Source organism: Typopeltis vanoorti, chromosome 7 (assembly GCF_054136105.1).
Source record: "Typopeltis vanoorti isolate ZY-2024b chromosome 7, IOZ_Tvanoo_1.0, whole genome shotgun sequence".
NCBI lineage: Eukaryota > Metazoa > Arthropoda > Arachnida > Uropygi > Thelyphonidae > Typopeltis > Typopeltis vanoorti.
This window is the reverse complement of record NC_143555.1, coordinates 97,466,418-97,487,143: the sequence shown is the minus strand read 5'-3', so window position 1 is coordinate 97,487,143 and position 20,726 is coordinate 97,466,418. Positions and strand designations below refer to the sequence as shown.

General features: G+C 34.9%; 1 protein-coding gene across 3 annotated transcripts in view; it reads left to right on the top strand.

Annotated features, from left to right (window-relative positions):
• LOC150104888 (STAGA complex 65 subunit gamma-like) overlaps positions 1–20,726 on the top strand; it is a 134,749-nt gene that overhangs the window by 12,843 nt on the left and 101,180 nt on the right. For all 3 annotated transcript variants that reach the window (XM_090395405.1, XM_090395406.1, XM_090395404.1), the window contains one exon: positions 19,967–20,084. In XM_090395405.1, coding sequence (XP_090251531.1) covers positions 19,967–20,084 — 118 coding nt within the window. The remainder of the gene's footprint in view (positions 1–19,966; positions 20,085–20,726) is intronic.

Genomic DNA, 20,726 nt, shown 5'->3' with positions numbered 1-20,726 from the left:
TATTTTAACAGACAATCACAAACATCCATACCACAGTAGGATTCGAACCCACAGCCTTTTGGCTGGAGAGCAGATACGATAACCACTAGTCCAACCAGGCTGGCATTATAGATTCATAGATCCATAGATCTCTTGTTATCATTAATAAAATATTTGAGCATTGCATCAACATGCTTTTTCAATTCCAAGACAGATACCATGAGCAAAAAGAATGCCTAGCAGTGGGCTCATCACTATCTATTTTTAGCTAACCTTTCCTTAGTATCCCATAATGCATGGCACATATCCTTATGGACATTGTATATTGCTATGCATTATGGGAAGAGTCACTACCCAGACTGGATTTTACCTTTATTAAGGTCTCATCAGTGGGCGACAGACCCAGAAGTGATATCAAGATTGAAGTAATGCATAAGTTATATTTCCATATATAAATGGCCAAATGGTGTCACACCTTATTACTAAAATACTCTGGATTAGAGATAGAGGTTGAAAGTTTTTTCACTTCGTTATACTATAAATTAGAGATACAAAGTCCAAGAAATTATATTCTTGGTTTAATCCTTTATCCATGTGTAAGTAAACAAAGTTTGCACCTGAAGTAACTTCACAACTGGGCAACTCATATATAGAGGCTAATGACTTCACATCACTTGCCTTAGTATGCCATAATGTAAAGCACATCTCCTTACAGACATGTATAATGCTATTCATTATGGGAAGGGTCACTACCCTTCCCATCCGGTTGGTTTGCTTACACTTTGGTAAAGGATTAAACCAAGATTATAATTTCTAGGCATCTTTAATTTATAGTATAACCAAGTGAAAAACATCTACAAACTGTAAGTGTTTGTGTAAGTTTTGATAAATCTTAACTTTTTATAATAGATCTGTGTATATTTTATAGTAGTAAATGATAAATATACTAGTATCTATATATATTTCATGAATTCATGACATACTTAACTATTTCTTAATTTTTTCAATATTTCTAGGCAACACAGTTCATTTGTGAGTTTTTCAAATTATTGTAAATCTCCAAAACATTTTCCAGCATATTTATTATTATTATTCAGGCCTCCATGGAATGAAAAGACTCATCATTGGTGGTCCTTCCTAGAAAACACAAAGTCTGTCATACCAATCATTGACCGTTCTTCTTGCTTTCACCATTCTATCAGGCAATGCATTCTACAGTTCATCCACTCTCTATGTAAAGAAACCACTCCTCACCTTCTTGCTCACAGCTTCCTTTTGCAACTTCCAGGGATTGTCCCTTATCATCGCTCCTTCTCGCTGTTCCACCAAGTGAAAAAACTCCTCAGTGTCAACCCTGTAACTGCCTCTCAACAGGTTAAAAGTTTCAATCATGTTATCTCTCCTTCTTCTATATACCAAACTCTGTAGTCCACATTCCCTCAGCCGATCCTCATAACTAACATTTTACAGTCCTGAAACCATTTATCCACCTTTGTACTCTTTCTACAGTTAATTTATCCCCTTCAAATCCTGGGGACCAAATTTCAGAACAATAGTCCGAGTGTGGTCTGATCAGGATCTTATACAATGGAATGATAACTCTTTTATCTCTGCAGGTCAGCATCCTTCTCAGTATTGCAGCAATTCTCTGGGTTACCTTCACCACCTTTGCAATATATTCCCTGAATTTCAGTTTTCTATCAATCATCACCTGTAGATCTCTTGTCTCCCCTACTTCCCCGAAGGAAATTCATTTGCCCATCTCTCTAGTTTATTCAATCCTCTTGCAGGGCTGCTGCATCTGCACTAATAACCCTTCCCAGCCTTATATCATCTGCAAACAACTGAATATCCCTTGCAATCCATTGACAATGTCATTGATATAAAAGTTAAACAATACAGGACCCTGTGGAGTTACCCCCCACTTGTAACCTTCTGCCTCCTTGATACTGCCCCACCATACACAACTTTCTGATACCTATCAGACAGCCAATCCTGAATCCAGTTGACTAATCCAACATCTAAACCCATATGCTGCAATTGAAATATCAGCTTATCATGTGGCACCCTGTCAAATGCCTTTGCAAAATCCAAAAAAATGCCAGTATATGCCTTTCCCTCATCAATTGCTCTTGTCACTTTATTATAAAAGGCAGTCATATTACTAAAGCAAGAGCACCCCTTAACAGATCCATATTGACTCACATATAACATTACCCCCATCTGCCCAATGTTATATATGGTTCCCTCACTAATTTCTCCTAGATCTTAACAACCACTGATGAAACACAGACTGGCCTATAGTTAGATACATCCAGTCTGCTACTGCCCTTATGCAATGACACTATCTTACCTTCCTTCCATTCCTTGGGTATCTTTTCTGTAGCCAGACTTTCACTGAAAACCAAGATCAAAGGAGCTATCGGTTCTTTAGCACATTCTCTCAAAACCCGTGGTGAAATACCATCCAGTCCCACTGCTTCACTTACATCCAGAGTACTCAGTATTTGGAACACACTCTCCTCTTGCACCTCTAAACCTTGAACCTGTCCTACTCCCCTCTAGTATTAAAATCTTCTTCTCCAGGATGAAATACTTCAATAAAGCGCTCATTGAACAACTCCAATATGTCCTCTGCATCAGTCACTCTATTCCCATTTTTATCCCACAATGTCATTCTTCCATAATCATTTCTCCTCCTACTGGCCACATAGCTAAAAAATTCCTTAGAATTATCTTTGGATCTTAGTGCTAATCTCTTCTCATATTCCAGTTTTGCTTCCTTATCATATTAGTCACTCTCCTGGCCTGAGTCTTATATTCTTCATGCATCTGCTCTCCACCCTTCTCCTTATATCTCTTCCATAACCTCTTTTTCACCTGCAGTTCCTGTTTGATATTGTTTGCCATCCACTTTACACCAAATTGTGTCCTCTTCTTCACTTGTGGAATACAGCTTACTATTGCAGCTAACAAATATTCCTTCACCATTTCCCAAGCTCTAATGATATCCTGGCCTTCTCCATGGAACTTCTCCAATTTGATATCTAAGACTATTATAATCACCTGCCTTATAATTCCACATACGTTCCCTTTTCTTTGATACTCCTGCATGGCTATTCATCTTCCAAGTCAAAACCACATGATCATTTTCTCCAACAGGGTGGGAGATGTCATCTCAGTTATTATCAGCTCTTATGATGCTATGACCAAATCCCAAACTCTTGACCTATTATTACATCTTGCCTAAGACATCTGTCCCTCAAGAATTCCAGAAATTCTATTCTCTTATTACTACATGCATTTTTCCTCTTTCCAACTTATACTGCTATAGTCAAAATCTCCCATAACAATCATTCTTCTTGCACTTGCCAAGCTCAACTGCCTAAACATCTCTTCCTCCCCCCCCACCCTTGTGCTCCTTGGCTTGTAGGAACATCCCACTAAATATTCCGTCTTCCCCATCTCTACCTGCACATAACGCTTTGAAAACCATTTGTGTCACTGCCTTCCAAAGCCTCCACTCTTAGAGGACATATGTCATCACTTATCATAAGCAGTACTCCATCACCACATTTTCCCTTCCTATTCTGCCAAAAAATGCTGTACCCTGCTACTTCTGTTCCTGTTATTATATCATCTTCTCTCAACCATGTCTCAGATCCCAATAACCTTTGGCCAGGCTGATGCTATCAGTGCCACTAATTCATCTCCTTTATTCTGGATACTCCTGGCATCACTATAAAGCATAAAAATGTCACCGCTTCTATACCTATCATTATCTCCTCCAGACTATATTGGACTCTGTCACCTGATGTCATCCCCCCCTTTCCCCAAGCAACCATTTCCACAAGAGGCCACCCCTGCTGCCATCCACCCTGGGAATTCTAGTTTTCCTGCATTGACACATCGACTCGTTCAGTAAACAGCAGTCTCTCCAGATGTCTACATCCTTCCTCATTCAAATGCAAGCGGTCTCTCGCATATATCCTTTCTTTCCTCAAATGCCCTCCAAGCATCCACATATTCTAATCGTCTCTTCTGACACATTCTGGTTATTATGCTATTCATTATTACTGCTCTTCTGCTGAGCTCATCGTTATCGTACCTGGGACACACACTATCTTTCCTCTCTGCGTTTTCTTTTGTACAACCTCAAGCATGAATCTCAGATCTGTCGCCACCCGATTTATACTGGCTTTCAAGTCGTTCATGCCCACCATCACAATCATCTCATCCACTCTTTCACCCTGCTTAATTGCCACACTTTCTATCGTTCCTCCATGCAGACACTCCTCTTGCATTCTATCTTGCACACCACAGATCATCGAGTCTCCAGACATGATACCTCTTACCACTCTGTTCCTTGATTGTTCACCTACATCCCTCACTCTCTCTCTCTCTCTTTCCCCCTCTGACACTTTCTCTCTGTGTTCTCCTACTTACCTGCTGTCCTGGCATCACTCTATCCCTGGTTCCAGCAATATCAATAAATTATATTTAGTGAAAAAAATCTGTGTATAGGTGGTCTGTGCAGTTCAAACCAGCATTGTTCAAGGGTAAGCCTGTATTTAATTTTCTTAAAGCAGTATCTGCTTTTCAATCTTTACATTATATTCCTGTCAGCTCCACCTTCAGTATCTACATTTATTCCTAAGTATGTATGTATGTATTTTTGCATTTCTTTTGGTGGTCATTATCTTTCCTCCTCCTCATCATCATCAATTTCCTGACATGTACCCCCAAGGGGTGTTCTGGTTACTGTGACAGCACTACATGATTAAGTTTACATTATTATTAATCTCCTATCAACAATTTTCCTCCAAATCAACCTGTTACTTGTGAGCACTGCAATATTGTTATGTCTGACATTTCATGCTTCTAAGGCACTTGTTACCGAATCAATCCACCATTAAGGCACATTATCTTTCCATTCTATATAAATGCTGTTTCCATTTCACTCTGTGTTCTTTGATCTTTTCATTTAAACTATACTCTTTTAATGTCTTCATTTTTTAATGTGATCTAATTTTGTGCATCCTTTAATTGTTCTTGATATCTTAAAAACCACATTATTATTTTAATGGCTAATATAGCCTACTTTCATTTACCTTTTTTTTACAATGTCATTGGCTCTTTACCCAAAAATTCTAGGGTATTATTGAAGTGTTATAAAACTAATATATGAAGAATAAAAATAGGAGAAATTTGGACATAACTTTTGGATGTTGTTTTCTGTCTCCTTATTCCAGCGATGTGCCTTCATATAATGTTAATCTATTAAAGGAAGGGGGAACTGGGGGAATTATTTGGAAAAAACCCAGGTTTTTTAATATATATATATATATAATATTATTATTAAGGGTGGGTAGAGAACGTTTTGGGAGGGGGTGAGAGAAGGATCTGAAGATAGAAATTATTTTTTTGGGTGGAAGAGGAGGGATTTAAGGGAAAAAGTCAGGGATGGCAGTGACAGGGTGTGAGCCGTTTCGACAGCTGTCGTCTTCGGAACTAGTGGGGGGAAGTGGATGCTATGTCATGTTGGTTAGGTGTCTCTGTCTTTGGTGTACTTGTGTAGTCCCCCCCCCCATTGGTCTGAGTCGTGACTAATTTTTATGTTGTGGAGCTTCCAACTCTCGGATTATGTAGGATCGGTGGACGTTTATTGAGTTTTCGTCACATTTTATGGCTATTGTTTCCGATATTGTCTTGTATGTCTAATATTATGGCCTTGTCGATTTGCGGGATATGTTTTTGCTCAAGGGCATAGACTGCTATCTCAATTTTTCCTGTACTTTGTATCCTGTTTTTTCTTTACAGTCACGGAAGTGTTCTTGTAGTCTTTTCTATAGAGACCTGATGGTAGACTTGTGTAGGTGACATATATTACCATCTGGGGATGTCCAGTCTTTTGGGCAGGGAAATTTGTAAACAATGTTGTGGTGTTCTAATATTTCTTTGTGTGTGTGAGGTTTTATAGGTTTCAGGAGTGTTGCCAATTTTTGGTGAACACCAGTTTATAGTCAGTGTATTTGAAAATGTATTTGTAGGCTTTGTATGTATTCTGGATGTATGGCAGTTTGATAATTTTTTTGTGTTGGGAAGTTTGTTTTGGTTGTCTGGTTTTGGCTGTTTTGTTGACGTAATTTATAAGTTGTGTTGGGTAATTCTGATTTTGAAAAATTTGTGTTAACTTCTTTATTTCTGTATTTAGATAATTACTGTTTGTTGAAAACTTGTAAGCATTTATGAATTGTGTTAAGATGACAGATTTTTTAATCGAATAAGGATGGTATGAGTTAAATTGGAGGTACTTTCCGCTACGTGTGGGTTTGTGATTTTGTAGTCAGAACAAGCAACAAAATAGCCCTGAAAATATTCCACAAACTCACACATATTGGAAACTACCTTCATTTTAACTCATACCATCCTTATTTGATTAAAAAATCTGTCATCTTAACAGAATTCATAAATGCTTACAGGTTTTCAACAAACCATAATTATCTCAACACAGAAAAAAATTGGAAATACCCAACACAACTTATAAATTACACCAACAAAACAGCCAAAACCAGGCAAAAACAACCTTCCCAACACAAAAAATTATTGAACTGCCATACATCCAGAACACATACAAAACCTACAAATGCATTTTCAAACACGCTGACTATAAACTGATGTTCACCACAAACCAAAAATTGGCAACACTTCTAAAACCTACTAAACTTCACACACGCACAAAGAAATATTAGAACACCACAACGTTGTTTACAAATTTCCCTGCCAAAAAGACTGTGATATCACCTACACAGTCCATGCCCTAATTATTGCATTTGTTTGTTTATTTTGGGTTTGGAACCTAGTCTTTTGCAATTAATAACACTGTTTCTTTTCCTTCTTCCCAGTATTTTCCACTGTTCTGGAAGATGGAGGGTTTTAATTTCAAGCACATCTGTTCTAAAAATTGTCTTCTGCTTGAGCTATCTTTTAGTTTTGATAGGTTGATGTTTTCTTCTTTTCTGATATTGTTTTTCCTGTTGAATTTTATCTTCACTTTGGCAGTTAATATTTCGTGGTCAGTGTCAAAATCAAAACTTCTTAATGTTCGTACATTATTTACTGATCTTTTCCATTGTTTGTTTATGATGATATAGTCTATGCAGTTCTTTATATTACCATCTGGGGATGTCCATGTATATTTATTATTAGGGCGTTGATAGAACAATGTGTTTGTAAACATTAGATCGTTTGCTTTACAGAAGTGGAGTAATTGTTCTCCTCTGTCGTTAAGCTCTCCGTATCCAAATTTCCCCATCACATCTTTTTTGTCTGCTGTGAACTGTCCTATTTTAGCATTAAAATCTCCCATCACTATCATGAGTTCTCTATTTTTGGGATTATCTATTTCCTGTTGTAGTTCTTCATAGAAATTTTTTATTTCTTCCTCTGAATGGTTACTGTCTGGTGCATATATTTGGATTATTTTAATTGTTTGACCTTTTCTTTTGCTTGAAGTTTGGCTGTGATTATTCTAGGAGACACTGGGTTTATTTCAATTACTGAGTGTGTGTAAGTTTCTTTTCAATTAATAATGCAACTCCTTCTCTGTGTATGTTATCTTTTCTTCCTAAGAAGTACAGTCTTCCTTCTGGTAAATCCATGAATCCATCTCTGCACCAATGTGTCTCTGATAAACCTAAAATACTCCATTTCAGTCTTTTTAAATTTTCCTGGACTAATTGCAATTTTCCAGGTTGGTATAGTGATCTTATGTTGAGGGTACATGTTTCACATCCTTGGCTGATCACATTGCTGATTTCTCACCTACTCTATGTGGTCTTCGAGTAGGCGCGTCGGTTGTCCTGTATGCAGTAGCACTATCTCAGTTTGTAGACATTCTCCTGCTCATGAAAGTTACTGGCATAATAATGTAGCCAGCTTGCCATGCCTCTGTTACATCCTTTGGTCCATGGCTCTTTATTCTTTATTCAGAGCAACCCATTTGAGTTCCCCCCATCTGCCACCCAGGGGACGCGCCAGGTAGGAGTGTGGTCTCCCCCAAGATTGTTCTCAGTTATCCCAAGATATGTCTCACACTAATGAAAAAGAAAAAAAACGTCTGGCAATATAAAACCACAATAGGCTATGGCTGACACGACGAACCTGTGTGCGCTTATCCACGAATATTGTACTGTTCACGACCGACTGACTGACTGTGGATGAGATCCTCTTGTATTTATATGAAAATAACGAATTATCGAGAACCTTTGAGATGTATCTGGAAGGCACTAGAAGCTCACTCAAATGAACTACTGCTTCAGCCATCTACCTGCGACGTTAGTACTTAAGTACCGCTTGGCTTGGTGATGGCTGAAGAAGCATGTCTATTTAATATTTATTTTTATAGGATTTTTATGTAAAGTATCAAATGCACAGCGTTCCTTGTGAATCTGGAAAGCATCTTACAATTCTAAATACCGCAGTATAGCCTAGTGGCCCGCAGGCTTCATTGAAATAATTTTTTATTTAATCGCATTTTAATGTTAAGTAGTTATTTTTTCAAAATGGCCGGCGGGCCATGCATTGAAGACCCCTGATGTAAATGATAATGATGAGAGAACGATTTTGATTTTGTATTTGTCCACTTTGAATCCATCAAGCATGTGCAAAGATGTTTGGGTCAGAACGAAGATCTGCTAGTTGTTCAACTGTGTCACACAGAGAATACAGACAAGAGTAAAAAAAAAAAAAACTGCTAGCTAGCTTATTATGTATGTACACAAACCTAGGAGTATCAGAAACAAAGGGCTGGAGTCTGTTGGCTTGGTCAGTATGTTGGTACCTCAGATTGTAGGCATTAGTGAGACTTGGCTATTGGAAGTAGACGTACTAACTGGTATCAAGTGTAAAGGGAATAGTATTTTTAGGATGGATAGACAGGATAGAAAAGGAAGAGGCATACTACTGATGTTGGATGACTTGAATCATTGGTGTTAAGAATTATAACTGTAATACTAGCAACAGTGAAGTGGAGGTTAACAAAATCCAGTACATAGTGGGGTGTTGTACAGGACTAGTGATGGATCATTGCTAGTAACAAAGAAATGTATCACTAAGTAAAGACAATGAGTGCAAAAAAGAGTAATTATAATGGGGGACTTTAATTATCCAAACATTGATTGAGTAGCAATAAAATTTCATGAGAAGAATGAAACTGAATTTATTGAGCTGTTGTGAGACAACTTCCTAAATCAGCACGTGACAGAAGGAACTTGAAGTCAAAAAGTGTTCAATTGTATAGTGTAAAAGGGGATTTCAGTTAAAGACGTGACTATCTGTCTCTGGCTGGTGACAGTGATCATGTGTTACTCACTTGGAAAGTGGCTAAGTTTATGAATATTCCATTCAGAAAAGATTACATGCTGAACTACAAAGCAAGAAATTATGACCAACTGAGGAGCATGTTGGATTCTGCACCATTGTATCAGTTGTTGGGCGGGAAGGATTTCGACAATGTATGGGCAGTGTTTTAAAAAATACTTAAATGATGCAACATCAGAATGTGTCCCTACAGTTTGTGGGATAGAGTAGGAGTGAAATGGATGTGTCAGCTTATAAAGCAAGAGATTCGTTGAGAAAAGGATGATGTGGAAGGAATACCATGTACACAATGATGATGTCCATTATTAAAATTATAAGCAGCAGGCCAGAAGAGTCACAACTGTTGTACAGAAGGCTAAGTCTGAGTATGAAAAGAAACTGGCTCTGTAAATTAAAGACAACCCCAAAGAATTCTATCATTATGCTGAAATAAAAGTTATTTTTTTTAAAGTAAAAAAAAATTGACCATAATGGCATATCCTTTTTTTTGTGTATTTTTGGTACACCATAAATTCTTGATTATGAATTCAGATGAATAATCAAGAAAAATAAACAGCCTATTAGAAGATTCCTTTACTTATTTATCCTTAGGGATCCCACATGGTGGACACCTAATGAAACCAATGACTTGATCAAAAAGTTACCTAATTTGCCAGAAGAATTTAAAAAATCTTTATCATCAAAACATCCATTAGTTCCAAGAATTTATGGCACACCAAAAATACAAAAAAAGGATATTTCGTTACAGCCAATTGTAGATGGGAGAGATTCCCCAACCTCAAACTTAGCAAAATATCTCTCAAACCTGATATCACCACACAGAAAAAAACAGAATCGTTTGTAAAAAAATAGTTTACATTTTATTGAAAAGGTAAAGGATATAAATATAGAGCCTTCAGACATCTTAGCAAGTTTAGATGTAGTCACCACTGTATCCAGAAATGACACAGTGGATCTACTTTTAAACCTTTTCTCACCGGACACTGTAGGACTATTAAAACACTGTATGGAAAACACGTTTTTCATATTTCAAGACAAATATTGGGAACAAAAAAGGACTTGCCATTGGTTTCCCCCTTTTTCCAGCCTTAGCCACCTGTTTATGGAACATTTCAAAATTAATGCATTAAAAAACTATCGGAAGAAACCAAAAATTAGGTTACATTACATTAATGATATTTTCATTATTTGGTCAGGAACAATGGATGAGTTAATTGATTTCAAAGATTATCTGAACAACTTGCATACCAATATAAAATTCGCTCTTGAACTAGAACAGCACAAAAAATTACCATTCCTTGGTATCCTTGTTGAAGTAAACAAAGAGGAAAAAAGGTTATCCTTTTCTGTATATAGAAAACCTACCACAACAGGAAGATTTTTAAATGCCACTTCACACTGCCATCCATTACAAAAGATAGGCATAATTAAAACTTTACGAGAAAGGGCATACAATATATCACGTACATCAATTCAAAGGAATAAAGAACTGCACTACCTGAAACAGAACTTTGTACTTAATGGTTACAAACCCAAGATGATCAGCAAAATTCTTAATACATCTCTTAAACAAGATTTCAAGAATGCAATCATGCTACCCTACATCAAGAATGTTACAGACAAAATGGCTACTTTGCTCCATGAGTACAATGTAAAAGGGGCTTTTTTTTATTTTTACAAAAAATCTCGAGAGTCTTACATCCACCAAAACCTCCACATCACTCCATTAAAAAACCAGGTGTTTATGAGATTCATTGCTCTTTTAGCATTTGCTATGTAGGCCAGACAGGAAGGTTGGGAGAGGTCCACATGTCTGAACATAAAAGATATCGAAAAAAGAAGGTAGCATAAATCGGGCAGCATTCCACACAACTACTTCAGGCCATCTAGTAGTTTGGGAACAAACAAAAATGTCATATATTGCATAATTGTTTTACAAGAAAGTTTAAAGAAGACTTGCAAATGCTTAGGATCCCTACACAATGCAATAAAAATCAAGGCTTAATCTTACACCAAGTATGGTCTGCTTTCATTAAAAATTTAACTGCCATGGACCTACGATATGACACACGTGATGCCACAGAATGTGATAGCAATGACTAGCAGTGTTCCAACATGCATACAATAATTAATTTAAAGTTTTTAGTTCTGGTTTCTCATTTGTATGTGATAATTAAGTTATCATGACATCAATATGTGTAATTAATTGTTTATAGTCTTTTGTTGTATAAAACCTTTTTGTACCAGACTCCTGATGAAATTCTTATGACTTACGAAACTTGTCGGGTTTTAATTTTAATATTTTTATTAAACTCTTTATTTATATCATAATTATTATTAGACACCTCCAGTTAGTCCAAGGACTCATTGAGGGAGGGCACCTGCTCTACAACTCCATCTCCACCATTCAGTCACCAACACCATCTATCGCCGACCACCACTGGTATTTCCTCAGATAATCACAATCATCCATGCCCACGGTGAGATTTGAACCTGTAGCCTTTTGGCTGGAAAGTGGATATGCTATCCACTCAGCCAACCAGGCTGGCTAATGTTGTCTCAATACTGAAAACTTCCCACAGAACTGCTAAACCACAGAAACTTATATTTCATGACTATTCCTCTGATCAGGGTATATAATTTAGGTCTCAGAACAGGGAAGATTCCACAGGAGTGGAAAGAATGTATGGTAATCCCATTGCACAAGGATGGTGCAAAGACTGATGTGTCCAACTATTGACCTATTAGTATCTCAGGAGTGATGATGAAGATTTTGGAAAAGTTGGTCGGGGCTTGCATTGAGAATGGGTTGACAGAGAATCTCTACTTTGCAATGAGCAGTATGGGTTTACTAAGGGAAGGTCATGTTTTAGCAACTTGCTCACATTCTATAATAATAATGTTACCATTGAGTTAGACAAGGGGGTAATGTATACACCATGATGCTTTTGGATTTTGCTAAGGCTTTTGACAGAATACAGTATAAAAGACTTGTATAAATTGGAGAATATAGGTTTGGATTATAAAATATTGGTGGCATTGATAAGAGGATGGCTGATTAACAGATATGAAAAAGTGGTATATGTGGAATGTGAGTCTGCCTGCAAGATTTAAGCTCCTTGGTTCACTGTTATTCAATTTGTACATTAATGACAATAAAATTTTTGTTACAAGCACATGCTGACTTCTTGGATAGGGATATTTTGTATGATTTCTTATTTTCATTAACCAATTCTTTAACTTATTTTTCTTTTGTCAGTAACTTCACCAGGTACTTCCCTGTCAGAGTCACTGTTTCCTTCAGATTTTACCACTGATTCTCTAGTGTTTGGTTCTTGTTTTCTTTTCCCCATAGTAGTAATTGCATATTTAATTCTGCAGTTCACATCTCATTTGTTCTACTTTATTTTCTTAAAATTTTACACTTTTGCATACTCTTAGCATTGTTGAGTTTGTTGTGGGGAGAGGTATATAAATGTAAATTGCAGAATTTCGTGGGTTAGGTTGAAAAAAATGTTAGAGACTTTAAGTTGGTGACCCAGATTTTACACTTTTAAAAGTGTAGTCAAGAAGGGAGAGAGGTGCAGATTTTTTTACATAGAAAGTATTGGGTGAATAGAATGGATGTTTTAACGGATTGTGAATGCTAAGAGTTTTTTTTTTTTATATTCTTCTTCTTCTTATTTTTTTATGTGCCTTCCACCCAAGTTTTAAATCTATAGTGCCTTTGTATGGGGGGAAGGGCCAAGATTTTTTAAAAGTAAGTTTTTGTTTTATTTATTTTTTTACATAAACTAGAAATCCTGCTCCATATTTGGTCTGGAAACCAAGCATTGAGCAGTTTGGTTTAATTATATTAATTGTTATTAATAACAATAATAACTATATTAATTTTATACTTAATATAACATAAATTTATACTTAATATACTTGGTAATTATTAACTGTTACAAGTTCTTTGTTTTAATATTACATCCCAACTGCTTTTTTTTTTTCTTTCACCAGACTAGAAATCTTAAATTGAATTAACCACAGTATGAATAATAAGAAAAAGGAATTTAGTTATAAACAAAAATTTTTCATAATGTCTCTTTATATTGTTTTCTTCATTCTTTGTTATCCATCATAATTGTTTTGTGTGTGTGTGTGTGTGTGTGTGTTGAAACTTTATCTGGGAATTCAAAACTTATGTATAAAACTGGGAACTTATATACAGGTATCCCTTGCTTAACGCGAGATTTGATTAATGTGCCGAAATTAATTGTGGCAATCCCTTGATATACACGGCAAGAATTTTGATTAACGCGCCTTTAACCCTGCGGAGCTCGCAGCTGATCTGACAGATACATGCAAAATGCTTAATATAAATATTCTTACACAATTCATTGTATAGCTTGGAGGTCATGAGGATATGTTACGAGTGATATTCCGCACTGTTTTTTGCACTGTCAGTTAACACGTTATGTAAAGGTTTGTGATATTTGACAGTAAATCGTATCTGAGAGATATACCGTGACCTCTGATGTCAGTATAGTTTTTTTTTTTTAATTCTTTGTGCAAAAATTTCTAGGTTGTAACTGAAAATAAATAAACCATCATGTATTACTGAAATAGAGAGCCAAAGGCTTATTTATCATACATGTCCTCTAGGAGATGTGCTTTACATTTATGGAAAATACTAAGGAAAGTGATCTGGAGCTTACTCCACCTTTACTACGAGTTGCCCATAAGGTTGCTTATGCTTGAATCCGCCAAAACTTTTAGTTTCTATATATTCGGCTATGAAATAATGTTGAATTCCATATCCACTTAATTTGTATCATCATGTATTATATTTGCTGTGTTTTTTCTTTATGTTTCATTGCTTGTTTGCCAAGCTCTGGAGAGTCATTTTGCTTGTTTTTGTAGAATTTATGCCGATAAGAAAAAAAAAACTAAAACTGTTCAAACGACTCTTCATAACTTCTTTTGATAAAAAAAAATTGCAGTAACTAATGTAGGTACAAGTATTTATTAAACATTTACTTTGCATTCATTTTTTTATCTTTCCTTAAAAGAGCCATATAAAACGAATTATTAATACAGTAATCGATCATGGATGAATTGTAATTTTTACCATTGATTATTAGATTTGATTAACGCGATTTTGATATACGCGGTAACATCAAGGGATTAATTAGCCACGTTAATCGAGGGATACCTGTATATGAGAGAAATTCAGAAGTAATACATTTAAATGGAAAAGAAAGAGAAATAGAAATAAAAAGAGCAATCAGACAGGAAGCTATCTCACAAAAATTATTTGCTATAGCCCTCGAATATGCTATGAGAAAACAGTTGGGAGAAAAGGGAATGAATATTGATGGAAAATACTTAAGCAATTTATAATTCGCTGATGATATCATATAATAGCAATATCACCAAAAGAACTAGAACACATGATTATTTATATTAAACAATATTTTTTCTTGACCACAGAAGCTATGTGAATCGACTATTTGGGAAATGTTGATCAAGTATCTGAGAAAAAACTATTTTAATACCAACTAGTTTCACCAACTTAAACTGTTGGCATCTTGAGGGTACAGGACTGATGATAGGAACTAAAGCTAACAAAACATGTTACAGACAAGACGTTAACAGAATTCTAATTATAAATTACAAAACAACACAGAACGTGTGTAATACACGTGTGGTGCGTACATGATTTCACTTGTTGTTGTTTAGGAACGTTTTATAGTTGGTACTAAAGTTCACTTCTTGTGTATTTAGAGATCTAATTAGGGTCTTCCAGATCTCAGATAAGATTAAACCTTGGTTCCTATTAAGATTTCTACAGAACGGGCGAATGTTGTGGCTTCTTTATAAATATGAGAGTGGTAATCCTCTCCTATGTAAGAAGTACAGCTTTTATCCCACTCAATGACATGGTTGGTTGTTGAGAAATGGAAAGATAAGCCCAATATATCTTGTCTGTTGTTTTTGACATATCTGATGTGTTCTCTCTGTCTTATCTCAAGGCTTCTTGAAGTTTCGCCGATGTAACTTAAACCGCACGAACATGGGATATTATAAACACCAGCATATTTAAAGAAAGGATGGAAGTCTTTTGGAGATCTTAAGAGTTTTCGAATTGTATCGTTAGGTTTAAAGGTCACTCTCATTCTATGTGGTTTGAGGAGTTTAGCAACCTTGTTGGAGGCTGTCCCCACGTATGGAATGACGATTGTGGTAATATATTGAGTGTCTTCTTGTTGTCTTTGTGGTGGATCAGAGAACAGAATCTTGTTAACAAGTCTCAGGGAGTAGCCATTCAAGATGAGGTTGTTGGATATCAGTGTCAATTCGTCTTGGAGATATTTTTGGTCTGTCATAATCCGGACAGCTCTTCTTTAGCATATGTACAATGCTGAGTTTTTGAGAAATATGGTGGGAAGAGCTGAAGTGTAAATAACATCCTGTATTCGTGGGTTTTCTATAAACTGAGAGGTTGAAACAGCCATTAGCTTGCTTCTTAATTAGGATATCCAGAAATGGTAGTTGTTTTTCTTTTTCAAGGTCCAGAGTGAATTTGATTGAATGGTGAAAGGAGTTGATCTTATTTAGGAATTCAAATAAGTCATCTTTTTTGTGGTTCCACACAATGAAGATGTCATCCACATATCTCCACCATATTGTGGGTTTGGGGTCTGCTTGAGATAAAATTCTACTTTCAAGATCTTCCATGAAAAGATCGGCACAAGATGGTGAGAGGGGGCTGCCCATTGCCAAATCAGTCAATTGCTGGTAAATGGTTTTCTTCCATAAAAAATAGTTTGATGTTAGGCATTGACTGAACAACGAAGCGATATCTTAACTGGTCATAGCATAACCATTCCTTACATGAAAGAGTTCACCTGCATTTAAAGAAATTATTTGACTGCTTTCTTTCTGGTTCAAAGTTGACCTATTTCTATTTTTCTGTTTACTGTTTCTGTTTACTGTGGAAATATTCATGCATGGTCTCTGGCAGTAGTTTATAGGATTCGATGTTCATGTAATTTAAATTATTAATGGACAGAAATAAGGGAAGAATATATGAAATAGGTGTTTTCTCTAACAAAAAATCAATATTTGACTATAGACAATGTAACAAAGTGGAAATGTGTTCCCAATTACGTTATAGTCCCTTCAAATTAGCATGCTTATCTTTAAAAATAAAAAATAAATAAAAAAATTTTAAAAAAAATTCTGTGGTCCTTTCTGCAGCAACGAGATTTAAATAAGAATTGTTTGATAGTTATTTGTTGGGAATGGGAAGTAATCATCTGAAATTAAACATAAAATTTTCATATAAAGTTTCAATGAGCCTATACCCACAAAGCTTGGAAAATTTCACTTGTCTGTGACAAGTGAGAATTTTTAATTGGCAATTACACATCAGAAGAATTTTGGTCTAATTGGCAGTTTTATTTACATAATGCTGATTCTGTTTTTATGTTTTGTAAATCAGTTTTTTTTTTTTTTTTTTTTTTTTTTTTTTTACCTTATTCATCGCACCAATTGGGGAATGCTGATCATTGCAAATACCTCTTTTCTTGATTATCACTAATTTTATTGTAAAGAAATACAGTCAATAAGAGGATAGTATGCATGCTCATTATCTTTAGAGAGCACTTAGTTGTCAAGGTAACCAGTTAATCATGCATGGCAACCTAGAATAGATACATAGTGGACACTGGTAATTCTTGGTCAAAATTTTTATCCAGTTATGAAATATGCAGAAGATGAATAGTTGATAGCAGATATTAAAACTTTGAAAGTTGAGAAAGAAGTATTTATTTTCTCAAAATATTTCTCTATATTGATTTTAATCTAAATGTTTTTTGATTGTTTCTAAGTCGCTGTCATGTTGATGGTACACTGATCCTGTCCATCTGATGTTATTTTGGAGCCAGTCAAAATTCATAAATGGACCAATGTAGTTATATATGTAGGGTTTTATTTTATTGAGTTTTTATGATACTGAATGTTTTCAGCATTGCTTATAATGTCAAAGAAGGAATTGTTTGCAAAAGTGATTCAAGACATTATAATTGTTAAAAGCAAAAACATAGTAGAAAATGGTATTATTAGTTAAAATATTTTAACTAATAATACCTTGTATTGATCTTGTATTGCTTATAAAATGCATGAATTTTTCTTTGTAAACTGAACACACTAATATATAAGTAGTTAGCATATTTGCATAATCACTGGTGGTCCGAACAAAATACAGTTTTTCTTGCAAAAAGGGATAGTTCTTCTCCTCTTACCCTTGATAATGCCCAACTAAACAGTCAAGATCAGATCGCTTTCTCTTCTCAGATTGTGCCTAGTGTTTCCTGGCAAAAATCACATCTCTTCTATTGCATCTTCAGTTTGCAAAAAAACTTGGCATCCTTTTCCACTCAAGATGTTATTTATCATCTCTCCAGTTCCTACTCTGTACAAATCCCAAATCTGCCCAACCTTGGAATACTGTTCTCACATTTGGGATGGTGTACTTGAAACCTCATCAAATCAGTCATCACTGGAGATACCTGATTGTTTACTAAATTACTTAAGGAATTTACAACGTACAAATGATATAAATTAAAATTAAACTTTAATCTATATTCCAATATTTCGGCAGTGTCACATTGCCATTTTCACAGGAACTTAAAATAAAGACAAGTGCATGCAGGCACTACACACAGTAACTCTACTGTGTGCAGTGCCAAAATATTGGAATATAGATTAAAGTTTAATTTTAATTTATATCATTTGTACGTTGTAAATTCCTTAAGTAATTTAATAACCATGTATAACCAATGTCTAAGCCTTTCTACGAGAATACCTGATTGTTATTATTATACAGGTATCCTCCATTGATGATTGATGACTCCTCTTTTATAGATCAGATTCTCTTCAGCTACTGTCTTATAGGCAGTCAGTTTCTGTATTGTCTCTTTTACAGATATTTATGTGGTTGTTCAGAATAATTAGTATTTATTTTGCTTTCCCTCCCCTTCACCCATTTCTGCTAAACCTATAGCAACATGAGCAGTATCCTATCCTCCCAACAACCAGTATTTTTTCCAGTTAACTGCTGACTCACTGAACCAGCTACTTCCAGTTATCTCATTCCGTCTACCTCAGTTTAGCTGAATAACCATTCTCATATTTCTCAAGGCTACAACCTCCAGCTCAGAGGAATATCAGCCAATTATTTCATTCTTGCTGCAGGCCTTGTAGCTTCTTGCATGTAGGATGATGTATACATACATACATACATACAAGTATTCAGTAGTTGTAGTAATTATACAGTAAACCCTCGATTTTATGGACCTCAATTTAACGGACAAAATTTCTGTCCGTGTGTCACGTGAAAATTAACAACCTGTTAATTTTAAAATGCTTTTAATCAAGATTTGCTTATAATTAAATTAATGGGTTATTTTTTGTTATTAATTTCCTGTTATTTTTAACAAATTTTGGTGAATAGGCCATCATATGTTGGAAAAACACTGTAGTAATTTAGCCGACATAAATGAGTCACCGCTCATAAAACACGTTCGGGAATGATTAGCATGTGATCACACCAATCATGCTGTAATTGGTTCTTTTGTCACATGGCATGACTTTCTGCTGCAGTTTTAATGCATGTCGGCCGATGTTCCGACATGCACTAAGCCACACCCAGTAGGGTGCATTTGTTTATTCGTGGTGAATGGTTTATGTACATATGCATTTTATAGACCTATTCAATATAAATTTAAAATTAGATATGTATGAATGGTAAAACACATCTTTGTAACCCTAACCTTAATGGACAAATGGGAAAGAGTTAATTTATTGTTAAATCAAAAATTGGAAGTCATACAAAAGTTGGATTCGGGAGTGTCTGTGTCTTGTATATGTGAGCAATATGGCATAAAAAAGCAAACTGTATCGAACATTAAAAATAACCAAGACAAAATAAAAAAATTTCTGATAAATTAAATTAAATTTTTTATAGATACAGTACTTAATTACATAAAAGTTTCTACATAAGTAAAAACATGTAAATTAGCTAATTTGTCAATTTTTTAACATATGCATTCAGAAAATCTACTTTATTATATAACAGACTTTCTGATTTAGCGGACACCCCTCCTCGCCTGAATTAGTCCGTAATATCGAGATTTTACTGTATTTTTTGTAACCAAATAGATTATAATAATAACAGGGTGTAATTTTTTTTCCACCAGAGGTCAGGCCAGTAGTTTTAACGGTTGACCAAATCAATGTAACTTTAACATACTATGCAGATTGTGGTGTAGCTTGTTTCTTTGTATATATGTATATACTCCAGATGACTTAATGTAAATGATAACTTTTTTAATTTTTTTGAGGGCCTCACATTTTTTACAGCATACAACTTCATAGTCTAAATCCTGTCCTTTGATTCCTTTTCATAGTTGCCTAGCTCTGACTCTTAAGTGACTTCGATCGTAAATATGAAAATAATATGTCATAATATTTTTCTAAAATTCTTTTGAAATCAGCATCACAGTTATCCAACTTATTTTTTTAAATAAAAGTTTTTTTTTTCTTTTTTTTTAAGATTACCACCAGAAGCTTGCTCTGTTGACACCATTACTCTTCACACCATTAGACTTGTCCAGCATGCAAAAAAGATTCGTGCTCTTCTTCAGTCATTACAACAGCAACTTGAAAATTCAGTATGTATTATTGTAAAAAAAGTATCATTATCTTATGGCACATGTCAGTTATATATATATATATATAATTTATATATTCATCCATTTACAGTTTTTAATGTTTTATGCTTGTTAATATTAATCTTTTTTACAACGATCTGTCCAACATAAAAAAAAAAAAGTTCTGTGGCCTGTAGTATATGCTGCTGTAGAAGTTTGTGAAGAAAGGAGAAACTTATTAACATTATATTTTAACAACTGTAAGTTAGTTTTTTAGGAATTGCAAAAAGACGTTATTCCAAAGAACAACATTAGAGGAGATGAATGAAGAGGATAAAAGTTTGTTTTGCTTTTTGTTAAATGAAGTCAAAAATTTTTAAGGTTTAGAATTTGAAGAGAATAGTTTGGTGGAAGAAGTCTCAAAACCTCAAAATTATACAGAATACTGCTCCAAGGACATACTTAAATATTTTATACTTCATTCAACAAAAAAGCAAAACAAACTTTTATCCTCTTCATTCATCTTCTCTAATGTTGCTCTTTGGAATAACCTATCTTTGTAGTTCGTTAAAAAAAAAAAATAAAAAAAAACTACCTTGTTAAAGTGAAACTTCAGTTTAATATAAACAAAATAATCACCCGATATTTTGACCTTTACATTAA